The sequence below is a fragment of the Apteryx mantelli genome, chromosome 31, assembly GCF_036417845.1.
Source record: "Apteryx mantelli isolate bAptMan1 chromosome 31, bAptMan1.hap1, whole genome shotgun sequence".
NCBI lineage: Eukaryota > Metazoa > Chordata > Aves > Apterygiformes > Apterygidae > Apteryx > Apteryx mantelli.
In genome coordinates, this window is record NC_090008.1 from 2,971,957 (window position 1) to 2,996,167 (window position 24,211).

Sequence of the window (24,211 nt, forward strand, 5' to 3'; positions counted from 1 at the left end):
GGGAAGCTGCTACGTGCCAAAACCAGAGTTCTTGTGGCTGTTTTGCCCTGTGCTTGGTAGCAACCTCATCTGTGCAGCACTGCTGTGGCACTAGCACTGCTTGCTCTGAGCATCTCTTCAGGTGCAGCCCAAGGAGCACCACCCTGGTGTAGTGAGAAGGGAGGCTGAGCAGCTTCAGGGGTACAGCAGGGAGCTGAACATGGGTCTCGTGCATCCAGGTTCCTCCCACTGTAACAGAGCTTCCCTGCTAATCTGTGCATTTCTCCTGCTGGGAGAAACTCCTACTTGGATTCCTGGTGTTGGATCTACCTGACTGGATGTAGATGCCCCAGCTGGGCTAGTCACCCTGGACTTTGCAGTCAAGGGGATGGTTCATCTCCTCCTGTAGTATATGCTCAGACTGTTCAGGTGAACTGTGCCCACTGCTCCCTGCTGACTGTGGGGACTGTTTCTAGACATCTGAAGGGAGGTGAGATGTACTCCCCACACTGTTTCTGAAGAGAGGCAGGTTTGTGGAAACTGTCCCCTTCCTGGAAGTTGGCTTCATCTTTCCAAAACTCTCCCTGATGGAGGTGTGTGCTTGCTGGACTGTGCAGGAGGAGCTTTGTCTTAGGGAAATACCTGTGCTTCCAGCTGTCTTCTCTGTAAGAAATCCATCCTGGTCTGCATGTGTTGGAACAATGTCTGGTGGCTAGAGCACAGGTCTGGTAGAGAGGAGATTTGGACTCCCCCAGGCCTTTCATGATCTCTAGCCATAACACAGATGATGGTAACAGTGCAGCCCAGTGAGAAGCTGCTGTTGTCAGTGCAAGTGTAGTCCTGCTCCTTCAGGAGAAGCTCTGGGGAGATGCAAGCACCAGTTGTCCTTAGCCGACTTGTGGGAGGCTCTGTGCAACTTCCATCTGCTGCCTCAGCCCTGGGCCTGTGGTGGGGAGACACTGCGGGGCCCTGATGTGCTGAAGTGGCACAGGTTCTCCCTGCAGCTGTTTTCCTGCATGTGACCCACTGGTGCCATGTGGAGCCTATGGCTGGGGGAGGAGGAGGATGACAGGTTGCAGTTCCTGTGCATGGTAGTTATCTGAGGATAACTTAATCCTTTGTCTGCTACTTATGGCTGTGCTTTTACCCAACTAATGTGTGCAAATGCCCTGTTCTCACAGATGTCATCAGAGCTCACCATATGCTACAAGTCTCTTTTTGTGCCAGCACAAGCCCCTGGTACTTTGGTTGAGGAAGTAGTGATGTTGCTGATGAAGTGATGGTGTACAGGCATGAGAAGAGTGAATGCAACCTATCTGCATTACTTGATACCCGAATGGCCTGATTTTGGTTGACTCTGATCAGCTGCCTGGGGGAAGGGAGCTGCTCTTGTAGAAGTGATGCAGCTGTGCTTGCCTGCCTGCATGGCTGGAGATCAGCATGGCAACCAAAATAGAGCATCCCCCTGCAAACAGCTAGCTGAGTGAAGGGAGCTGGATTGGGAAGTGCTGAAAGTGACCACTCAGCTGTCTGGCACAACACATTAGGCTCAGTGAGAAGCACTGGATTTAAAACAATACTTGGGATCAAGTCATGCAGAGCTGCCCTGTCACATACCCAGACAGTGATGGGAAGTGCTGGCACAGCAGCAGTGGGGCAGGAACTTTGCCTCTGTGCTGATAATTCCTCAAGTTTTGGCATGGTCTGCAATGCAGGGGCTGGGGGTGTTTTTAGGGAGTATGGCAAGCTGATCTGTTGTCATCTGGAGAGGAAATCCCAGAGAACAGGTTGTTGCTGATGAAGCAAGAATTGAGTGCTTCCCTCCCAAGTTTGGGCACTTTATCCTCCCTTTCACTGGAAAGAGATAAAAGGAAGCACTGGTTTGCCCAAGACTCTGTCTGAGGTTCCTTGCATGCTAGACGCTGCCTTTTCTCCTCTGCTTGAAGTTCTCACCTCTCCAGGGGTGTTGGATTTGACTGAGTAACTGTAGGCGTCTACATCTGGGTAGTCACCCTGGTGCTGGCACGACCAGGCAGTTAGCCAGATGGAGGAATCTGCATTAAAGCTAATGTTTTTGTTTGTTTTCACTAGGCTGGTTTTAACCTAGTTTTATCCCAGTCCAGGGTGTTGTGTGACCATTCAGTTCCTTACATGAGAGGAACAGCATGAGAGAGGAGGTGGTGCAGTATGTGAATGTGTGCTTGAGCTGCCTTTTCCAGTGGCGGTGTCAGTTTGGTGGTCTTGGAGACAGTCTTCGAGCTTGGTGGGCTCTGACTGCATGCTGCAAGGTTTGTTCTCCTGAGTCCTGAGTGTTGGCTACAGCTCTAAAGCCTTTGTAGAGCATGGTCTGCTTTGCAGATGCCTTCCAGGAAGTGCTCTGTTCTCTGGCTCAGCATTAGGCATTGTATCCCTTGCCCTGAACTTTGTCTCCATCTGAACTTCTCTTCAGGCTCCTTTTGCAGCCGGTGAAGGCCCAGCCAATGGTTTTGATATGCAGGTCATCTGATGGCTGTGCCTGCGCAGATTTAATTGCATCCTTGTTGCTTGGCTCTTCAGTGGCTCCATAGGATCCCTGTGGTGATGCCAGCACTAAACACCCACGTAGTCAGATGTATCTGACCCGCCTCCTCTGAATTACTGGGTCAGCTCAGCTTGAACCATCTGGTCCACTTCTATCTCCTCTGCTCTCGGCCAGGCATCTATAGCAATGAATTGATGCGGCAGCAGGGCCTCTGTTGCTCAGTGATGGTAAGGCATAAGTGGTGCCCCTGCTTCTCCATCAGCCTAAAGAGGCAGGTATGAGGATGGGGCTCCATCCTCTTTTGAAAGGGCTTGTGCTTTCCTGGTGCTGTCACAGCCTGGTCATGCTGTGGTAGCAGCCAGAGCCTTGTGAGCACTGTGCTGGACAGTGCTGCTGTCCAGCAGAAGGGAGGGCCTTGCTATCTGAGGTTTGCAATCCGACAGGGCAAGGAGAGAAGCCAGACAGAAACTGGATGCAATGATGTTGTACTTCATTCTATTTGGACAGCACTAACACTAGAAGTCCCCAGGCCCCAGATGAGGCTACATAATACAAGCAATAAAATAGTGTGGGAAGGTGAGAGAGCTGAGTCCAGTGATGAGAGGACCAGGCAGGTGTATGCTTAACCACTCATCTGCATAGCATAAGGCTTTGCCTCCACTGTAAGGTAGTGTGAGGGCACAGGGGCTGGTGTGTACATGGGCAGGAGGCAGACACCTCAGCTCCCTCTGCCCAGGAATTACAGCAACTCGTGCATCAGGCAGAGGCTCTGTATAACAGTGGCCACAGGCCTGTGTTCCAGTTTGTCCCCGCTGCAAAGGGAGAGCAGCACCCCTGTGGCAGCATGCTTTGGTGGCACAGTTCTCATTGTTATGCCCTATGCTGTGATTCTGAAATGCAGATGAAGTCCTCTCTGGTTACACGCTTCTGTGGACAGCAGCTTGCAGCTGAGTGTCTCTCCTACTGCTCTCGGGTTCACCTTTGCAGAGATTCCCACGTGTCACAGGGACTTGCTGGAGGGCAGAGATCTGTTTGCTACAGAGCCAGGAAGCAGCATTTCTCCAGGTGACCCAAGAGCTTGCCTGTGGCTGTGGAGCAGCAGCAGAGCTGTGAGTGCCTTGTCACCTTGAGGGGATCCTGTTCATGGGGGCAGCAGAGGTTAGGGAGAAATACCTGCTTTTCCCCTCGGGTGATGCTCAGATGCATTGCTCCATCTCTTCCAGGTGCTATTTCTCAGCTTACAACATTCATTTCAAACTTGGCCTATTTACTTGGTGGCAAACCTGATGTGGAGGATCAGTGTTTCCAGATCGCCGCTTGCTTGCCATAGTTTGCAGGGGGTAACTGAGTTTTGACATTTCTGGTCTGAATCGCCAGCTGGGGAGAGAGCAGCAGGCTTCCTGTGACACTAGTTGAGCAGATGCTGTGCAGGGATTTGTTTTGCTTTCACACAGTCTGCTGCTTAGCACAGTCCTGAGGGTCTCTTCAAGAGGAGCCAATAGTTGTCATCCTGTCAAATGAAAGCCCTTGAGGTGTTGTGTGTCTCAGACACCAGTGTGCTGAACATAGATGGACCTGCCCTGCCCCTGCTGGGGTTGGTGTTGATTGAGATCTGGCTTTTGTGCTGGATTCTAGGCCTTGCAGGCACATGCAGGAAAGCCTTCACTGATCTTCATCAGCAAGCACTGGGAGCAAATTCAAAGCTGATCATTCCAGAATACAGGACTTACTGGGATCCCATGGCCCCTTGGGTTGTTGCCTTGTGCACAACAGCAACCTGTTTTCTGGAGGCAGGATGTGCTTGGTGTCTGTGCAAGCACTCTTCCCAGGGCAGAGCAGTAACTTTGCTCTTCTCTGCTGTCATCAACCTTGGAGGTCTGCTGAGTTGGAGCACATGGTGGAAGCCATAGTAAAACAGGCCCATCTGTGACACACTGCTGATAGTGCTGTTTCACTAGCTCAATGCTGTAGTTAGCAAGGCACCTTTGCCATTAGCTTATCCTTAAACTCTTTCACCCCAAGCAGCTCAGCACAGTAACAGAGGTCAACATAATAGCACTTCCCTGGTGGACTTTTTGACTGTCTTGGCAGCTTTGCTTCCTGTTTATTCATCTCCCTGTGACACTGGGGACTGCCCTGCTGGGGCCCTGGTTGCAGAGTCAGTCTCTCCTTCTCCAGAAGGGACAGTCTATGTGATGATGCTAGTGACCTGGTGGGCCACAGCCAAAGCTGAGAGAGCTCTGTTCTCTCTGGGCATCTGCTGAGATCTGGGGACTCCCTGCTGCAACTAGGCACAACAAAGCATCCATCTCTGGCTCAGTCATTTGGGAGGACCAGCTGGGTTGAACATTTTATTACTTGAAATAACTTCTCCCTACTTTCCTTCTCCAGGAAGTCAGAAGGAGATTTCAGTGTGTGGTGCCTGTCAGTAGGCATGCTGCCCTCTGATAGGAGGCAGAGTTTCTAGGGTTTCCCTAGCTGTTGTTCCCAAGTTATAAATACCTTCTCGCACAACTTGTATGTTTAATCTTTGGACAGTTGGGAGCTGCGATTTTGCATGCCAGCTTGGGCAGAATCTTACTGCATATGTTTAGATGCCTGTAAAGCAACAAGCAATATACCAGGGCATCTGAAGCAACCATTTCTAAGACACCTCACTGGGCAGGCAAGAGATCCTTAAAACAGAACTGTCAAAGCAAAGAGCTTGTTTCCTTGGCAACAGTCATGTTGGAGATTGGCCTTAGGGTAGGAGCTAAAAAACATGCTCAAAAAAGTAGTTATCAGCTGTTCACTGTCAAACCGGAGGAGGGCAGTTAGAGAGGGGTGTCGCCCTGCATGGTTTTGCTTGTTGCTTCTGTATTGGAAGAGAGCATGCTAATAAAGTATGTGTTGCACTGGAGGTAAAGGCATTTCTCGCACTTAGGGAAGGAGGCCTAGAATTCAAAATGACCTCTATTTGAAAGCACAAGCTGGAATCAGTAGCAATAACTGTAGAGTACTCTGGCCTAGCAGCAGCATGGCATAGGGCTGGAGAAGCCTTCCTGAGAGGAGATAGTGGCATGTTTTGAGGTATGTTAACAGACATCATACAGAGGCCCAGCATGTAACTACTCTGGTGATAAGGCTGCAACTGGAAATTTGTGCCCAAGTTGAATGCTGCCTTTAAGAAGGTTGTAAGGCAGGAGGATCCAGATGAGCAACAAGCATGGTTAGAGGTTGGAAAATGCAAATGAGACAGTTTGAATTCTTTTTTTTTCCCTAGGAAGGAGGAAAGGAAGAGAATATTCTTTCTATACAAAAAAGGGACAGGATCAGCTGGTCACAATGTCCACTGTAGTAGGAGATGAAAAATTGACCTCCTGCTCAACAGAAGCAAGGTGATGTGTCTGAGAAAATAGAAACACTGGGACAGGTACCGAAGGGTTCCCCAAGCCCTCTGTGAATTATTCTGCTTTTGGAGAGTCTGAAGAAAGCTTTGACAACTGTTGAACTAGTTTGTTATAGCTTTCAAATGCCTCATGGTGGCCTGGCTTGCATGTGGAGCAGCAGTGACTGAAGTCAGCCACGTCCACAACAGGGAATTGCTTCCCAGGATACGCAGTCTAGCTTGGGGCAGGTGGGAGAGATTAGATGTGCCCTTGAGATCTGCAGTGAGCTGGCAGCAAGTGTATACAGCAGGCTTAAGCCTGAGGTGGCTTATAGATCTGTCTGAACCTGAGATTGATATGTGGAGAGGGAAAGGGAGCCCTTTCTGCCCCAGTGCCTGCCCTGGTCCCTCAAGGAGCTGTGTTCTCTGTGGCCTGTGTGCTGTGCAGTCATCTGGGGCCCCAGGAGTGGCTGGTCCATGCTCCTTTCCTGTCCAGAACTGGGCTTTTCCCACCCATCTCAGTCCTGTCTCCTCAAATGACTTATGCTGTGTGTATTCTGCAAACTTGCATGCAGTGTATCTGAGCCTGGGGTCTCTTCTCTCTCCATACAGCTGGCTGAGGGCTCCAAGAAGATTGTAGCTTTGGGCTTCAACCTGGTAACTTGTGGAGCAGCATTAACCCCTTGCTGGGACCAGCTGAGGCAACAAGAACATCAGAGTTCAGGGTCTAACCCCAGCATCTCTTTGGGTCTCCAGTGATGTTTTTCCTGTTTCTTCTTTGTCTGGGGACATGAGTAGCTGCTCCCTGGTGATAGCTGTTTGCAAAGAAGTGTTGTGAGACTCTGGAAAAGTTATCAGGGCATGTTCAGACTGGGACCAAAGGGACTTGTCTCTTATAAAATAACCTGTCTTTGGGACTGCTGTACATGTTTCTCTTTCTCTCTGTGCAGGCGTCATGGGCTAATGACAAATGCTCTCGGCCATGGAATTGCAGGCAGCCGCAGAAATAGAGGCAGTCACCATGCCCTACATCAGGATTCCCCGACAATGTTGCTGCTTTTTGCTGAGCTAATTGGCCACCAGATCGGTGTGAATGTGTAAACATGACTGAGCAGTGCAGCCAGCGGCGGCCTGTGTTTGTGTGGCTGCCAAAGCTGCAGGCAGGAGCTGCTGTTGCTGTTGTCATCAGAGGGGTTCCCTGGCATCCTCACCCCCCAACCAGCCTACTCCTGTCCCAGCTCTTTGCGGGAGCTTGCCTGGCCCTGGGGCAACTGGGAGAGCAATTGATGTTTGGGCCAGGGAGACCAGGCTGTGTGCTTTGATAAGGCAGAAAGAGTACTGCTGGGTTTTGGAGGAGAGGCTGCTTCCCAGCTCTTCTTTGATATGCAATGGTAGTGAGGAAGCCATGTGTTTAGGATGTACCCTTAAGGCATGCAGGAGGGGCTCTGATCAGGCTTTGTCTAAAAGCAGCCAGCCAGGACTGGAGGAGGAGGGCATCCTGTGATTTGTGAGAGCTTCAGCAGTGCTTACAACCAAGCTTTCTTCAATTGCTTCCTTCTTGCTTTCTCTTAGTTGCTAATTAATTGCTAATTACCAGCCATGTTTCAGTTGCTTAATCCAGGTCAGGTGTCATACACAGCTGACAACTTTCACCTTCCCCTCTGACTGTTTTTCAGGGATGTGACCACATCCCAGCATCCTGCAAGGATGTAGCTCTGTGATTTGCCAGTAACACTCCAGGCTGAATGTGTCAGTGCCCCTTGGACCAGGACCTTGCTGCTCTCAGAGCTGCAGAGGGCTTAAGGCTGAGGTAGAGAATTGATGGGGTCCTGCAGGCTGTGACCAAAGTCTCTGGTGTGCTGGTTGGAGAATCCTGGCAAAGACTCATGGTTTAGAGCAGGTCGTGACAGGGAGCTGTTTCCCCCTTCCCCTTTGCAGAAAATGTCTGTGTGCATGTGTCCTTGTAGAGAAATAGCGCAGAACCTGGTGCTTAGAGCAGGGTGTTGGGGTTTGGCTTGAACCATACTCAGAGACATGAAGCCCCTGTATTCAGCTGACTGGCAGGGGCCTTGCTTGCTTGCAAGGAGCAACTCTGCTCCTGTCATGTTGGGAACTTGGGAACAAGGTGGCAGGTCCCCTTGTTCCCCCTTCCCTGCTTTAACTGCTGGGATCTCACACCCCACATCATAAGCCTCTGGAGCACAGGATGTGGCTGTTGCAGAACCAACTGTTGAAGCAGGGAATTCACTGCATCCCTGTCTATAAGAACTGGAGTCTAGAGCAGACTCCTCTAGTTGTTGTACTTTGCTCTACTCAAAAGTAGGTATTCATGTTGATATGGTTTCTCTTTGCCACCTTGAGATTAAATTCATTGCTTTCTGGAGAGGCTTGGTCAGAGAGACTGTCATTGCCAGGGTGGAGGAACACTGATGGGAACCGGCAGAGGAGTGGAGGGAGGTTTAGGCTTGGGAGGGTGCAAAGTGGGATCCTGCATGAACTTGTCCCTTTAGCTGCGATGAAAGCATGGGAAACTTCCCTAAGAACCTGGATGTCACAAATCCTGTGGCCTTGCTGTGCCAGGAAGAATTGGCTGCTCAGCCTGAGAGAGGAGTAGGAACCCCCTGCCCACAGGGATAGCAGCTCAGCAATGGCACATGGGATAGTGCTCCCCACTCCTTCTGGTCCTTTCCCAAATCAGACTGGCTTCTGGCATCCCTCCCACTACCACCTCTTGATCTGGGCCTGCCTTAAGCTGCAGCCTGGCCTTCCATCTGCTTCCTTCACCTGCTGTTCATGTCCTTCCCTGCCTTGCTCTTTCTTGTCTGGCACATAGCCGTCCCATCTCACTAGCCATCTCTTGGTGAGACTGCTCAGTAAAGGCTTCCAGCTACAAGAGGCATCTAAATACCATAGGACTGGAAAAGGAGGCAGTGCTTAAAGTGTTTCAGAAGGGTCCTTTGCCCCGCATCTACCCCAAGGCTGCTGCTCTCCCTGCTCAGGCTAAAGAGGGGCATGTAGCTACTGGAGCATTCTCACACACCAGGAGAGTGCAAAGGTGATGGTATCAGACATACATACCACAGCCAGACTCGATAATGCAGCATGAGAGAGCCTCCGAGTCAGGCATGGCTGTCCTGCACTGGTAAGCAAGGTGAGACTGCATCCATCCCCTTTAGGGATAAACTGTTGCACGTCTTGTCTGTGCTTGAAGTTGAATATGTGAGTGAGCACAAGGAGAATGGTGCATCCCCTCTGTGTGAGGGTTGGAGCATGCTGGCTAGACCAGTGTGTACAGGCAGGCATGCACGGAAGAGGCACACAAGGGTGGTGTTGAGCAGGTGCATTAAAACAAGAGCAGGTTTCCCTCGTTAACAAAATCTGGAGCCAGTCAGCTGCCTGCAAGGAGGAGCCTGGAAGTTGGGCTCTGGGTGTCCCAGACTGTGGATTCACACAGTGCTCAAATCAGCTCTTGGCCAAGCTTGCACAGCAGATGTCTGGGCCTGCTTGGTCATATTCAAAGCCCACCAAATTCAAAATTCCCATCTTAGCTGAGTTGCTTCAGTGTTATACACCATGTACTGAACTGCAAGGCAAGGATGCCTGCAGCTTGAAATGGAGCGTTACAGTTCATGGCTGCTGACTGAATTATTAAAATACAGTCCTTGGAGAGAAGATAACTTGCCTTAGAAAATGTCTGTGTCAACAAAGATAAATTGGATCTTTATGATGATGAAACTAGACTAAATAGAAAAGAATGAGAAAAATGCCAAGTGGTTATAAAGAGATGGAAAGGATCTGTGCTGAATGATGGGAGACAGAGGGGCGGGTGTCAGGGGTTGCCTCCTACTTGTGTGGCTGCACCAGATGTCACCAAATGTCGTGTAAAACCACACCTTGGCCAGCTCCTGAGACTGCAGGGCTTTGCTGAGCAACCATAGGTGAGAAAACAGTACAATAAATAATGCAGTACAAAGCTGCTGGCTTTTTGAGCAGAGATGAGTGTACATGTGTGCTCCCAGGATCTGGAATAACGTGTAGTGCTTCTGGAGCCTGGGAATTGCGTGACAAGTGCCCAGCAGTGCAGAACATGGGGTGGACTCCTGTAGTTTAGGCTCTTCCATTGCTGTTCCACCCACAGCTCAGATTTTCCTGGCCTGAGCTGGTATGTGGGCTGCCAGCCCTTTATTGCTGTTTGTGCTTGTATGGCTGCAGCACTGTTTTCTGGGCTGTGAATGCAGACTGGAGGCATTTGTGGGATTCAGAGTGGATGTTTTCCCCTGGGGCTGGGATTTCTAACTGGACAGAAATGATTTCACAGCCTGGAGCCAGGGCTCTAACCCAGGGGTGGAAGTGCTGTGGCTGACCTGATGGCCTTGAGCCTGCAAGTGCTGAATAGGCCAGGAGAGAGGCCTGCTGGTTCCTGCTGCAGCTTGCCTTGTGTGACTGCAGTGGCAGCTGAAAGCACCTTCCTACCTGGCTGTTTACAGGATCTCTGGCAGTACCAAGATTTGGGGCCTAGATTTCTGGAGTCCTGGGAGCAGCAGTAGAAGTAATTCAGCCTTGCTGTGTTGAGGCAATGGGGTCCCACTGGGATGTCAGCTTGTGTGTGAGCTTTCCAGGTTAGCTGCCTCCTGCATGACTCAGCCCTGCCTCCATGAGCTGCTCTCTCTGTCTTCAACCTGAAAGCACCAGGGAATCTAGCTGCAGTATTGCCACGATGGCCTGGGCCATGCTGTGACACAGAGGAGCGCCTCTTGCTCCAACACCTTGGCTGTGGTGATGTAGATGCTGCAAGGTTTGGGTGATCCTGGTACTGCTGGACAGACATGGCTGGTGTCTGGTAGTTGTCACAGCTTCCTCTGAAGGCCCTGGCTTATGCTTTGCCCCACAGATTGGTGTGGGTACAAGCTAGTCCTCCAGGCATATCACAGGGGAAGCTGTGCTGTAGTGCTCTTCACAGGCATCGCTCACTGCAAGCATATGCTGTGCTTAGCTTCCCCAGAAGATGCTCCAGGTGAAATGGCTCCTGAAAGATAGGAGATGTGCCATTAGGTTGTGTTGCAAAAGCCTCCAGAGATGTGCTGTGGAGGATTTATGTTACCTTGTATGGCAGTGTCCTGGGGCTGGAACCACCAGAGCTGCAGACCTTTCTGAGAAAGGAAGATATTGGGGATGGGATACAAGGGTTTTGGGGAAGACCATACAAGCAAGTCCTGCTGCTGGGGCTCAGGGAGTTAGGAGACATGTGTACATCATTTTCCCCTCATAAATATGACTGCGGCCCCCTGCAAAAGTGCAAAGACTTAATTAATGAGATATTGATTTTTTTTGTGTGTGTGTGTGTGGAGTGTGTTGCTTCTCTAACTTTCATGTGCTGGTTGGGATCTGAAACACAGCAGTAGCTCTTAGCCAGAAGCAGGAGGCCTAGTGAAGTCATTGCCATAGTATTTTGTGATATGCCTGAGGTTGCACTTGCTGTCTCATGGGTCTGAGATGGTGACTGCAATGGAGTTGTGTACCTGCTTCCAGTGGGACTGGCCATCTCTTCCTCCTTCCACAAGGGTCCCATCAGGGGACCCAGGTGCCCTGGCTGCTGGAACACCTCGGTGCTTGCTTGCCATCTGTAAAATAACTTATTATTTTATTGTAGGATAATAGCAGGCCACAGGCTGGAGGTGGCAAGCAAGGCTTGGGTGGCCCTCGGAAACTTGGTTTGGAAGAGTTGTAGATCTGAGTGAAGAAATGGCTGCCAGACATCCTCCCACTTTCTGTATCTGTTGTCACTCTTGGAGAGATGTGAGCCAGAAAGAGAGAATTTCTATCTTGAGTGTTTCAGTGCCAGGGAAGGGCAGAGCTGGGGGTCCTGGGCTGGTTACACCTGTGAGTCCAGTCCCTGAGTCCAGCCCTGCATTGGCAGGGCAAGTCCCAAACTCCCTGCATGTTTTTCTGGCCTTGTCCCATCCCTCTACAGCAATTCTGGAGTCCCTGGGAGTCCCTGGTGTGCTCACCTCCCTCCTCTGTGTGAGTACTGAGGCACCTGCCAGAGCCAGATTGGTGGCAGGAGCCATCTTCAGGTGCTATGCGCATGGCAGCCTGGTGCTAAACCCTGTCAGCATGCTGGGGATCAGGGCTGCACACAGCTCTGCTGCCCCCCTTCTCTGCCTTTTCAGGTAAGCCATCCTGTCCTTGTGGCATTGCAGCCCAAGGGACTGCTTCAGTGGCTGCTCCGCATCACAACGGAGGGAGGGAGAGAGGCGGCCGTGCCAGCCTGAGCTACCAGCATGTCCTGGGAGATGGCTGTCAGGTGTCAGCGGCTCCGTGCTGGCAGCAGTTGCTGGCATGGCAAGTGCGGATGCTTCCCTGGGTGTCTGACACCTGTCCCTGGGGCTTGTGGGGAGCTGTTTTAAGCTGGGTGCCAAGAATGTCCAAAAGCTTTCAGCTCAACCTGCTCTCCAGAGCATCCTGCTTCAGAGTGGCCAGGAGCTCTCTCTGCTCCCCCCCTCCTGCCTCTGAACCCTTGTGATGTTGCCCAAAGCCCTTTGAGGATGCCTGGGGGGGGTGGAATGGGACCCCTCTGTAAAGGGTGTTAAATATTTCTTAGAGACGTGTCTTATGATACTGCTGAAAAGCTGTAGTGCTGTTGCAGTCTTATAGGATAGCCTGAGCTGGCCTTCATCTTCCTTTGGAAACGCCCTGAGATTTGAGCTGGGAGTTTGCACTGGGCTATGCCAGGACTGGAGCTGGGAGCAGTCATGACATGCGAGGCATCTTCCCTGCTTCTCAGTATCCTACGTTGCTGTCTTAGGACTGCAACTTTAGTCCTTGTGTCCTCCAACAAGTGAGTCCTCATGCCTGGCTGGCAACTGACTTTGCTGGAGACAGCACAGTGCTACCATCTCGTGTGTGAGTATGGTGGCAAGGCTGTGACCAGCAAACAAGGAGGGACAGAGGCCTTGTGGGGCCTTGCCCTGTCCCTTGTGTCATTGCAGGAGCAGGATGGGGTGAAGCTCCCCAGCTAGCCCTGTGGTGAGACTCACTGTTCCTGGGGTCCTGTCTCCCCACCCCATCCCCACTGCAGCTCTCTAGATTGGGATGCACTCTCATGTGGTGGCTGTGCCCCTGTTCTGTCAAGGGCCGGCAGGTTACAGCCACGGCGGTTTTTAATTAAATCAAGCTGCACTGGCGCAGCGGCCTAGCCGTGCCCATCTGTTCTTCCAAGCTGTCGGCATGCACGGCGCAGAGGCGAGCAGAGTATCTAGGTCGTGCCGGAGGGCGCAGTGCAGCGATTCGTATAGGCTGTTGCTGGAGACAGTGGAGCCATCGCAGCAGGGGGCTGTGTCCCTTTGCCCTGCACAAGGTGTTCTGGGTCCCTTGTGCAAAGTGTGCCCTGCACAAGGCTTTCGGGAGCAGGCAGGAGAGCTTGGCTGCTGCTGAACTGCCCTGGCTCTCTGTTGTGGCACCCCATCCTGAGTCTTCCCCAAGCCTTGATTCTCTGGGCAGATTCCCACCATCTCGTAGGCTGTCATCTGCATGGCCTGTGCCAGTCCCAGGGGGCTTTCTGTAATGGTCTGGAGGAGCTCCCCTTCCCCCAGAGCTGTGCTTGAGGTTTATGGTGCTAACCAGAAGCATCATTTTTCTCTGTGGGATCTGAGATCCATCTCTGTCTAGACTTCCTGGTCCCCCCTGACTGTCACAGTTGTGAGCACAGAAAGGAAGGAGGAGAAGGAAGGTCCCCAGTAAAGCTGAAGCCCAAGCTGGAGCTGTGGTGGCTTTACAGTGAGCAGAGTCCCTTTGGCACTCCTGCATCCTGTCTTTTCTGGTCAGCCCAGTGGTCAGATTGTATTGACCCAAAGGGGACACCCTTGGGAGTGGGAAACAGTCTCTGGGGTGGCTTTCATACCTGGGGTGAGGGTCCAAATGTGGGTTTGGGGTGGGGGGGGATTGGCAAGGGGGCTCTCTTATTGCTCAAGAGTATGAGTGAGGCTCAGCTGATGAAAGCTTGAGCTGGGCAGAGGAGAGATGGGGGCTTCTGCCAAAAAGCAGTGAGGTGCTAAGTGCCTAGGGGGTAGTGCAGGCTGTGATGGTACCTAGGATGGCACTGTTAGCCAGCCAGGGGTGACATGGGTTCCATCACAGGCAATGCCCTGTCACAGAGTGGCCTCACGCTGCCCGGGCACTTGTCTGCTTCTGGGTGGATGTCCCATGGGCTTCAGCTCCTCAGAGACCCAGAGCCTGAGGTGGACTGCAACTGCCTGGCAGCACCACAGGACACCTAAGCCTGGGGATCCCTGCCATACCTAAGCCACTGTTGCCTGCCCCAGAGCATGCCAGCACCCTTGTCCTGCTACTGGCAGCTTCTCCTTTCTACCTGAGCTCCAGTGATGCCACTGGCAATGTCTAGGTGCCCAGTGACACTGTGGCCTGAACCCACCACCCCTTTAGCCTGGTTCCTTGTCCCCTGCTCCCAGCACTCCCAGTGTTGATACCTGCTGGGTGAGAGATGCTTAAGCTGAGTCTGTCTTGTGTCACAGCACTGTGGGCAGACTACCTACCACCTGGCATCTGGAGCTGGCCCTGCTCTGCGAGGGTGCTCAAAGAGCAGGTTAATGCATAAGGGGAGGCAGGCATGGCTCTCTCAGGGTGGTGCAGCCCCAAAGCTCTTTGGAGGTTTGTGTTGGCTCCCTGGTCACTCAGCCTGGAGCAGCTTTTGCTGGTGGCCAAGGAGGAGCAGAAGTGGGTGCAGAGATGCCCAGTGTGGAGCGATGGCACAGGGCATGACAGTTTGAATGCAAGCACAACGCTGACACTGTTTCCCCAAACTGCCCACTTTATGCAAGGGCTCTACAAAGCTGTGACTGCCTTGTGCTTTCAGTGGGGTTATGAGAAGACAGCGAGTCCATGGGACCAAGATGGATTTTTGCAGTATTGTGGGCATGAAAAAAGATTATGGGAGCAGGCCAGAGGCACCAATGGGTTTCTGGGGATGGCAGGACTGGCTTCAGCCCTATCTAGTCTCTGGGGTTGTGCACTTGGACAGCTTTTGCCCTGTCTGGATGGTCTGAACATGCCCTGCATGTGTCACGCTGCACAAGCACACAGACATGAGTGCCATGTATGGCTGCGTAGCCTTAGCCCCCTGCCCCAGGGAAAATGCACTCCTTGCTCTGTTTAATCTCTCCCTATGTTAATACCTTAATGAGGCCAGGGTTCTAGCAGATAATAATTGTGTTAATTAAGAGATTGGGTCTGTCTTATTCCCTGTGGGTTTTATACCCTGTCCTAAATTGTACTGGAGTTGGAGTGCTTTGAGTTTGGACAACAGTGGCTTGGAAGGACCTAATCCCCTACTTACAGATGTAGCAGGTACAACTGTATCATTAAATAAAACAAGCCAACAGACAGATCTCCCCAGTGGGGAGGAGGGAATGGAGAGCTATGGCCTTGATCCTGGCTGGGCTGCAGACACCCTGTGTGTGACGTGGCAGAGGTGTGTCCTGTGGTGGACCACAGGTCACACTCACCAGGCACTGTCCCAGGGGACAGGTCCCCTGGTGATCCTCACACAAGCTCCCAGTGTGAGGCATGCGTGAACAGGGAATTCTCACCAGGCCAGGTATGGTGTCTGCACATGAGTGAACAGGAGACACATCAGGGAAAAGCTTCAGTCATGATTAACAGATCGGAAATAGGCTGTGGAGCGAGACTCCAGGCACTCCGGCTGGTTGGCATATCAGAAGGGAGGATGGGGAAGACTTGATCACCACCTATAAATATCTACAAGGAAAGAGATGTGAAGCAGAGGCTTTTCAGCTGACCAGACAGGAGTGTAGCAGAGTCTCAGGGCTAGCCATTAAATCCAGGCACATGGAAAGGAGCAAAATTTCAATAGCGAGCATGAAATATTACCATTAGTGATAGGAGTTTACTGGGGCTGGTGAGGTAGTATTCAACCCTGGGAATATTCTAATACAAATTTAAAAGATTTTCACTCTCATAATCACACCTGCTGGATGTGAGCAGGGAAGAATTCACACATGTTCCCTGGCTGGGCTCTCCTTAACATGAGCAGAATGGTCTGGGCCTGGAAAACCAGGCAGCCTCAACCCCCTGCCCTCCTCTGATCCCTCTCTGATCCTCACCAAGGAAAAAGCGGTATGATGGGGTGTTCATGGCTGTGTCCCCACATGTTGGGAGCCTGCGGGCTCTGGCAGGGCCCTGGTCTGGCAGCCAGCAGCACACAGCACAGAAGGGTGCAGGAGGACCCATAGGGCTCTGAACAGAGGTTTGTTAGAGCCTTGGCAGCTGGCAGGGTTGGGGCTGATATCTCTAGCAGGGCTGCACAGGTAGGGACCCTGGCTGCTCCACAGGGATGTGGCAGTTTTGGAGAACTTGTAACATGGGTGGAAGAAAATGTTTTTCTTTACTGTTCTGAGGGGAAAATGGGGAAATCCAGCCTGAAACAGGCTGCTTCCCTCATCCTTCCCCCAACTCAAGCTTAACCCAGACAGTGAGCATCACCCAGGGAAATAAGCCCATGAAATCAGGACTTCACTGTGGGCTGTCTGGGTGCACAGGGCACAATTCATCCCAATCTCAGAGGGAGCTGAGGCTGATTCATTGCTTAAATGTGAGTAATTGATGCCAAGATGTCCTGGGATGCCAGACAGCTGCAGAACTGCTGTGGATAGGGGTGGGTTGCCTTCACCTCCAGGCTGTGTGTATCTGGCATGGAGCTGGGTGGGGGGGAGGGGGGAAGGGGTGCAACCACACCTGAACTCATGCACACATGCATTGAACTTATGCATATGTGCAAGATTCCCAAGACGTGCGTCTTTGTGGAGACAGCTTTGCTGGGGTCAATCCCCAGACAGCACTGCCCTCTGAACAAGAGATGCTGCAGAGGGCAGCTCTGTGCATGTGACTTTGTCAGCTCTTTGCCTCACTTATGGCTAGTTCTCAGTCTGAGGCAGGTTATGGAGCTGGACCAATTTGAACTCTAAGAGGGTTTATGAAACTCTCTGCAGCACATAAGTGAAGTGCATGTAGCAGCATCCTTCTTTCCCCATTCTTTCTGTGGAGCTGGTGCAGACAGCATTTGCTCAGTGCTTACTCCAGCTGGTTGAGGAGGGCATGCAATCTCCAGGCTGGGAGAGTGTCCCCCTTCTCCCTGGTGCAGCTTGGCTCATTGGCATGTCAGCTCTCCCAAAATAGCTGTCCTTGGGGCAGGCACAGGGTTATCTGATCCTGTTGGTGTTCTTCCCTGCCCTTGGGCTCGCTGCTCACCAGCATGGAGCCCTCCAAGGAGCCTGAAGTGAAATGTAACATCTTAGCTAAGGAAATGCGGTGTTGGAAGGGGGTGAGACAGAATGAGAAGGGATGTGCATAGCCCAGAAAGAGCAGGAGTGAGAGAAAATCCACCTAGGGGCAATGACATGGAGAGCAGGTCACTGACCCCAGCCTGTGCACCATGGACCACAGATCAGAGACCATAGACCATGGTCACACTTGGTGGACTGTTGACCACACCATACAGACCACCCTGATGGACTACAGGTCATATGCTGCAGACCATAGACTGCTGACCAAACCTTATGGACTGTTGGCTGTAACTCCTAGACCACAGCTCATGGACCTCACATCACACCCCATAGCCATGGATCACAGATCATAGACTGCAGACCTCATCCTGTGGACCAGATGCCATAATCTGTACATCATATCTGATATCATTATATTCCATAGAGCACATTCCAGGTGTACTGGGATAGTCCACAGCTGTTTGATAAACTGGTGGAGCAACCCCAGCATGTATGAGTGTTGTTACCCTTCCAGAAAGGACCCCGTAGAGTCTAAATTGAGGAGCAACGAAGGGGAGTAACTAGAAAAGGTGCTTACAAGCCTTGCATCAAGCCTACAGTCCCTTGGTGACCCCCCCACCAGTGAGATTGCAGCCCCCCAGCTGCTTTGCTTGTTTGCAGGTCTGTCACTGTCCTGAGCATCACTGTCAAGCCCATGGGCAGGGCTGGCCCATCTGCTGGTTGCAGCCCTGTGTCCCTGGAGCCACCCTTGACAGCAGGGACACAGTGACCTGCTTCAAGAAGCTGCTTAAGACAGGCAGAGATGGAGATGGCTGGCAGGGCCTCCTGTCTCATTGGGCACCTAGCACAGAGGGGAGAAATGGGCACCACAGCTCTGAGCCTCAGCTTGCTGGCACTGCCAGGGTGGTGGAGCAGGGCTTGCTGCCTTCAGCCGGTGCTTGTCCTGGTGCCAGGCTCTCCTGCTGCCTTGTGGCATACCCATGCTTGTGCATGGATCTGCTCGTGCCCGGCAGGCACCAGCTGTCTGTGTGTTAGAGCAGCCCCAGGGGCTGTGTTTGGAGCCAGGCTTGACACTAGTGTTTCCAAGCGGGTTGGCATGGAGCTACCACCTGAGGACAGCAGCTCTCTGGGAACCCCTGTCTCAGTGGGTGCTGCAGGTTGGGTATGTCAGGGCGGTAGGATGGCTCCTGCCCGCCAGTCCTTTTAGCTTCTGCAGCTGTGTTGTGGCCAGAGGATGGGCTTGCACTGGGCAAATGTATGCCTGTGAGTGTCCCCACATTGTCCCCAGGGCATGCAAGATGGCTCAGCTCCAAGCATGCTGCCCATGCAATAGAAACATCTCAATCCTGGGGAGGGACAAGCATGCATGAGTGTGTACATGTGTGCACATGCATGACTCATTTAAATATGCCCCACTCACTGCACAGCTGTGCCAAGTGTGAATGTCACATGCATATGTACATGTGTGCACACACAGGTACCAGCCTATATATACAGAAAAACTGTACAGCACTCATGGCAGGCATTTCTCCAGGTATCCTGCTTGTGTGTTGTGTGTGCACACACTCAAGGGGCTGTGCAATATGGTCAGGTGTGCATGCCTGCAAATGCACTCTCATGTGCCCACTTGCATGTATATATGTGAATATACATGTAAACATGTGTATGTATGTGTGTAGATTCAAACATGTGCACATATATGCAGACATGTGTATGCATGTGCACATAGATATACATCCACACATATACATACCCATGTGCACTCACACTGGCTATCACAGGCACCATTGCCCTGTATCTGGCGAGACCCCTGGCAGCGGGTGCTCCCCTGCTCCCGCACCACCACCACTGGCATCAAGAGCTGCCAGGCACCTGGTAGCTGAGCCACCCTCCCATGATGACCTAGTCTCCCTACTCCTGCAGCCTGACCTGCTGCCCGGCTGTCCAGAATGGAGGCAGGGAGAAAATGTGTTTTCCCTAAGCAGGCTGTGCCCCCCCCCCCCAGCTATTCAGCCCAGAACAGGAGCCCTTTTTGTCCCAGGGACTTTGGGGATGCCACTGTCCCCCTCTCTTCCTTCCCTCTGTTGCTCAGCAGTGTTCCTGCATGCGTGGGGAGAGGCGATGCCAAGGGCCCCCACTAACCTCTCCATCTGTGCCCAGAGAGCCAGCCCACGACATCAGACGAGACGGTGGTGGCTGGTGGTACGGTGGTGCTCAAGTGCCAGGTGGAAGATCCTGATGACTCCTCGCTGCAGTGGTCCAACCCTGCCCAGCAGACCCTCTACTTTGGGGAGAAACGAGGTACATGCAAGGGAGCTGGGGATGGAAGAAGGCTGCCTCAGGGGAGAGGAACAAGCCCTGAGACCAAAGGGTTGCAGGGACAAAGGGAAGGTACACTGGGGCAGGTGATGCCCCAGGAAGGTGATCTTTCTTCCTGCTGCCTGCTTATGATGCTGCTGCTGGGTTAAAATGACCCAGTAGAGGGTCCTGGTAGCATTGAGCCTCTACCACTCACCCTGCTGTCCCTCTTCTCCCAGCCCTACGAGATAACAGGATCCAGCTGGAGAGGTCGACGCCAAATGAGCTGACCATCAGCATCAGCGATGTGGTGCTCTCGGATGAGGGTGAATACACCTGCTCCATCTTCACCATGCCTGTGCGGACTGCTAAGGCCCTCGTCACTGTGCTAGGTAAGCCACAAGCAGCGGTTACTCCTGCCTGCTCCTAGCCTCCTACCTGCTTTGCCCCGCATGGGATATCCTCCTTATGTATATCTCTGCTGCTCTCCTGCATCCTGACCCATAACACATCCTTGCCGTGTCTGTCAGCATGCCTGTCTGCATGTAATCATCTCTAGATAGTGGCACACAACCAAGCTAATAGGCTGTTGCATTTCTTGCCTCCTCTCTCAGGAATCCCCCAGAAACCCCAGATCTTTGGCCATGAGCAGCCCATCGATGAAGAGAAGATAGCCCGGCTGACCTGCCGGTCCTCTGGCAGCAAGCCCGCAGCCCAGCTCCGGTGGAGGAAGGGCAACAAGGAGCTGAAGGGTAGGTGCCCAAGCAGTGGGGCTGTGCCCCAAGGGACTGGTGTAGCTAGGAGCACGAGGGAGGCAAATGGTGCACCAGGGGTTGCAGATGTGCCCAGCACTGGAGCACAGTGGCATCCCATGCTACCATCAACCACAGGACAGGGACAGAGTGCCCCCTGCTCAACATGCATATCAGCCCTATCCCTCTGCCAGGAGACCATGCCCTATATCCCCATCTCCTCCGATGGTCCCTCCTGTCCCCACAGATGAAGGCACCGAGGTGGTAGAGGACCCCAACGGGAAGACCTTCACTGTGAGCAGTCGCGTGGAGTTCCGCGTCACCAAGGAGGACAACGATGCTGAAGTCACCTGCGCTGTGGACCACGAGTCCCTGCAGAATGTAGAGAGATCAACCACACAGAAGCTGCAGGTCCACTGTACGTGGGATGCAGGGGTGGTGGGGGACAGGGCCATGGGGGACTGGGACACATGGGGTGGGAGGACAGGACTACATGGGGCAAGGGACAGGGCCATAAGGATGGGGGACAGAGCTGGGAGAGCAGGAGGGGATAAGAGCCTCAGCATCACCGCAGTTAGGCAGCTGTCATACACACATGGCCGTGCATGCACACACACACATGCACACACAACCCTGCTGTGCATACTCGCACACGGTCCTGACATGCACATGCCCTCAGTCCTGCTGTGCATGTACACAGCCCTCACGCACACACACACGCAGAGTCCACTGCACGTACACATGCAGCCCTGACAGGCACCCATGCACACTCACTGCCCTGCCATGCGTGCGTGCGCACGTGGACACACATGCACACCGCCCCACTGCCCTGCTGCATGTGCGCACCCACAGTCCTGATGCACGCGGGCTGAGCCTTGCCGTGTACCTGCAGGTGCACACATGCACACCCACAGCTGCAATACGCATGGTCCTGGTGCACATACAGTCGTATTGCCCTGTAACGCATACCAAGCCTTGCTGCATGTGCATGCAGGCATACGCACACACACAGAGCCTGGCAGCATGTATGTGCGCACAGAGCACATGCAGAGCCTTGCTGTGAGCACACACATGCGCATGTACACAAAGCTGTGACACATAAACACACACGCATGCGTATAGGCCAGCCACACACAAACAGCTCTGCTGCTGCGTGCACACGCATGCATGCACACACAGAACCCTGCTACACACATGCATACACCCATCTGCACACGCACATATACAGAACTTTCAGCCTTGCCATACACACACACACACACACACACACACGCTCCTCCTCACAACCCGTACACTCACAGACAGCTCACACGTGCAGATGCTGCAGAGGCACTTCCCCTGCACATGCACGCCCCAGGCTTCCCCTGCCTCTCCATCCCCCATGCCCTGCCTGCATCACCCGCCTGAGTTCTGCCTGCTCCGTCCCCATGTCCTGCCCATCCCTGTCCCCCACATCCTGCCTGTCCCCATCTCCCCAAGTCCTGTCTGCACCATCTCCCGTGTTCCGCCTGTGCCTATCTCCCCGAGACTGGTCTGTGCTGTCCCTGAGATGCATTTGCACTATCTCCCATGTCCTGCCTCTCTCTATCCCCTTCATCCTGCATGTCCCCCCATGGGGATGGGGTGGGGGATGTCGGGACCACACTGTTGCATGGCATCCCCAGAGCCTCTTACCCCCCCCCCATCCCAATGGCTTGCTGGGCCCCCCCCCCCACACACACACGGGTGCACTCACACTGCTGCCAGCAGCCTCCCATGCATGCAGAGGAAGGGCCAGCCTATGGAGATTCTCTGGGGGCAGGGGCAGAGTTTAGGGATGCCAGCAGGACCCCTGCATGGTGTGGGGCAGGGGCAGGCTGTCATCCATCTGTGTCTCTTCTCTGTATGCAGACAAGCCAACGGCAAAGATCGAGCCGCATCCCATGTACCCACGGGAAGGCGAGAAGCTCCGGCTGCAGTGCGACGGGCAGGGCAACCCCGTGTAAGGCCCTCCTGCTCCCTCCAGCTCCACATCCCTGGGCCCTGGCCAACCCATCCTCCCTCTGCCACTCTGCCGGGGAACCAAAGCAGCCACTTAGGCCTCCCCAGAGCACTGGCAGAACAGGGTATTGCAGATAAGACAGTGCAGGGTCAGAAAGGGCAGTATGGGGTGAGACCAGGGCAGTGTGGGGTCAGATTAGGGCAGTCTGGGCTCAGGACAGGTCACTGTGGGTTTGCGTCAATGCCAGGCAGGACTGGGCACCATGCGGAGGACAGGTGAAGTCCCCATGGCCTGCTCTGTCCTCCCAGTGGAGCTGTGAATGCACCTTGGCTCATCTCTAAAATGGGTGTCTTACTTCTGCTTAAATATTCTCATGCCTTCACCACCCCTTTCACTGCTTGGGCAGTGGCTCTGTTCTGCCCCAGCCCCCCACCCACCAGCCCTGACGTTCTGGGGAGGGAGAGGTGTCTCACCCCCATCCCACTCCCCAGCCCTCAGGAGTTCCTGTGGGAGAAGGAAGGCAGCGATACACCCCTGCAGCTGAGCTCCGACAGCGTCCTCTTCTTCCCCTTCCTCAACAAGAGTGACAGCGGCACCTACGTCTGCACGGCCACCAGCTCCATGGGCAGCGTCGTGGCCAAGTACAACCTTGACGTCAGTGGTAAGCGGGACCACAGGGCACCCTGCATCACCCGTCTCCTCCCAGGAGCTGTCAGTTGGCACAGCACCTCCATCCCAACTGCTTCCCCCATGGAGGGACACATGGACATGGTTTCTCACCCAGGAGGGCCATGGTGTGAGAGGGGCTTTGCCCCGAGAGTGGGTGCTCGGAGCATGCGCACGGCTGGGGTCCCAGCACGCTCACTGGCAGGGTGCTGAGCATCCCTAGGAGCGCTGCATCCCCAGCTCCTCGAGACACATCCAGACTCCTGCCGTGTCCTTCTCTGCTGCTCTCCGTCTTCGCCTGGAGCCAGCCCTCGTCCCAGCCCCTTCGGGCTGCTCTGGTGTTCAGCCTCAGCCATTTGCTCCCCTCTACATGTGACACAGCATAAGGAGGGGACACCTGGTCCCACCAGGCACTGTACAGAGCTGCTGGTCAGGGCCAAGAAGGGCAGAGAGCAGCTCGAGGAGGGGTTGAGGCAGGGACACAGCACAGCCCAGGCTGAGCTTGGTCCCTATCGCCTCCTACTGGACGAGGGAGAGGGTGCAATGGGGGGATTAAGGGGACCACAGGCAGGACAAAGCTGGAACCTCTGGGACCTGAGTAGGTCACAGACGAAGAAGCCTCTGCGTTATTATCTATGCCATGGCCCTCCACACTGTGGAGCCAGAGAGGATTCCTGATGGCACTACCCCTCCAAATTGCAGGGTTCCTTGAGAGCTACATCCCGAGCTTTTAGAGATGGGCCCAATGGCTTACCCTGAATCGACAGAGCTGGAGGCTTGCATTGCTGTCCTGTGCCCCCAAAACGGCTCACCACACTTGACATCCGTCCTTGTGTGGGAAAGAGCAGCATCTGTTGTCACCCCACACGTCGCCCACTCCTTGCTGCCTGCTGTCCCCTTGCCACCTCTCCTGCTCCTGGTTCTGCTCTGCTGCTGCAAGCTCCATGTTCACTGTTGCTGAGCCCTACCTGCGTCTGAGTGCTGTGTGTTGCACGTGGAGCAGAGCTGTGTGCTACGCAGGGCTGTTAGTGTTTCTTCTGCACTCTGACCCTTCCCTGACCAGGGCTGCTTGGGAGGCCAGCAGCTGTGCTGCCCCATCCCGGGTTCACTGTGCTCAGCACCCAGCCCCTTTGCCCTGCAGCTTTCCAGCATATTGGTAGGAGCTGGTTCCCCCACTGCCCCACAATGGGGATCTGGTCCTGGATTTGGGGATGTCCACCTCTCCTACAAAACATCTTGCCATCTCTGTCCCCTCCATCAGCCTTAGACTTCCCATCTTCCACTCCAACATTCCTACATGCTACAGCTATTCCCTTTCCCTTTTGCTTC

General features: G+C 53.5%; 1 protein-coding gene across 2 annotated transcripts in view; it reads left to right on the forward strand.

The window, feature by feature from the left end:
• CADM3 (cell adhesion molecule 3) overlaps positions 1-24,211 on the forward strand; it is a 33,086-nt gene that overhangs the window by 2,862 nt on the left and 6,013 nt on the right. For both annotated transcript variants that reach the window (XM_067313562.1, XM_067313563.1), the window contains exons 2-7: positions 19,346-19,486; positions 19,723-19,875; positions 20,098-20,235; positions 20,483-20,653; positions 22,126-22,216; positions 22,708-22,877. In XM_067313562.1, coding sequence (XP_067169663.1) covers positions 19,346-19,486; positions 19,723-19,875; positions 20,098-20,235; positions 20,483-20,653; positions 22,126-22,216; positions 22,708-22,877 — 864 coding nt within the window. The remainder of the gene's footprint in view (positions 1-19,345; positions 19,487-19,722; positions 19,876-20,097; positions 20,236-20,482; positions 20,654-22,125; positions 22,217-22,707; positions 22,878-24,211) is intronic.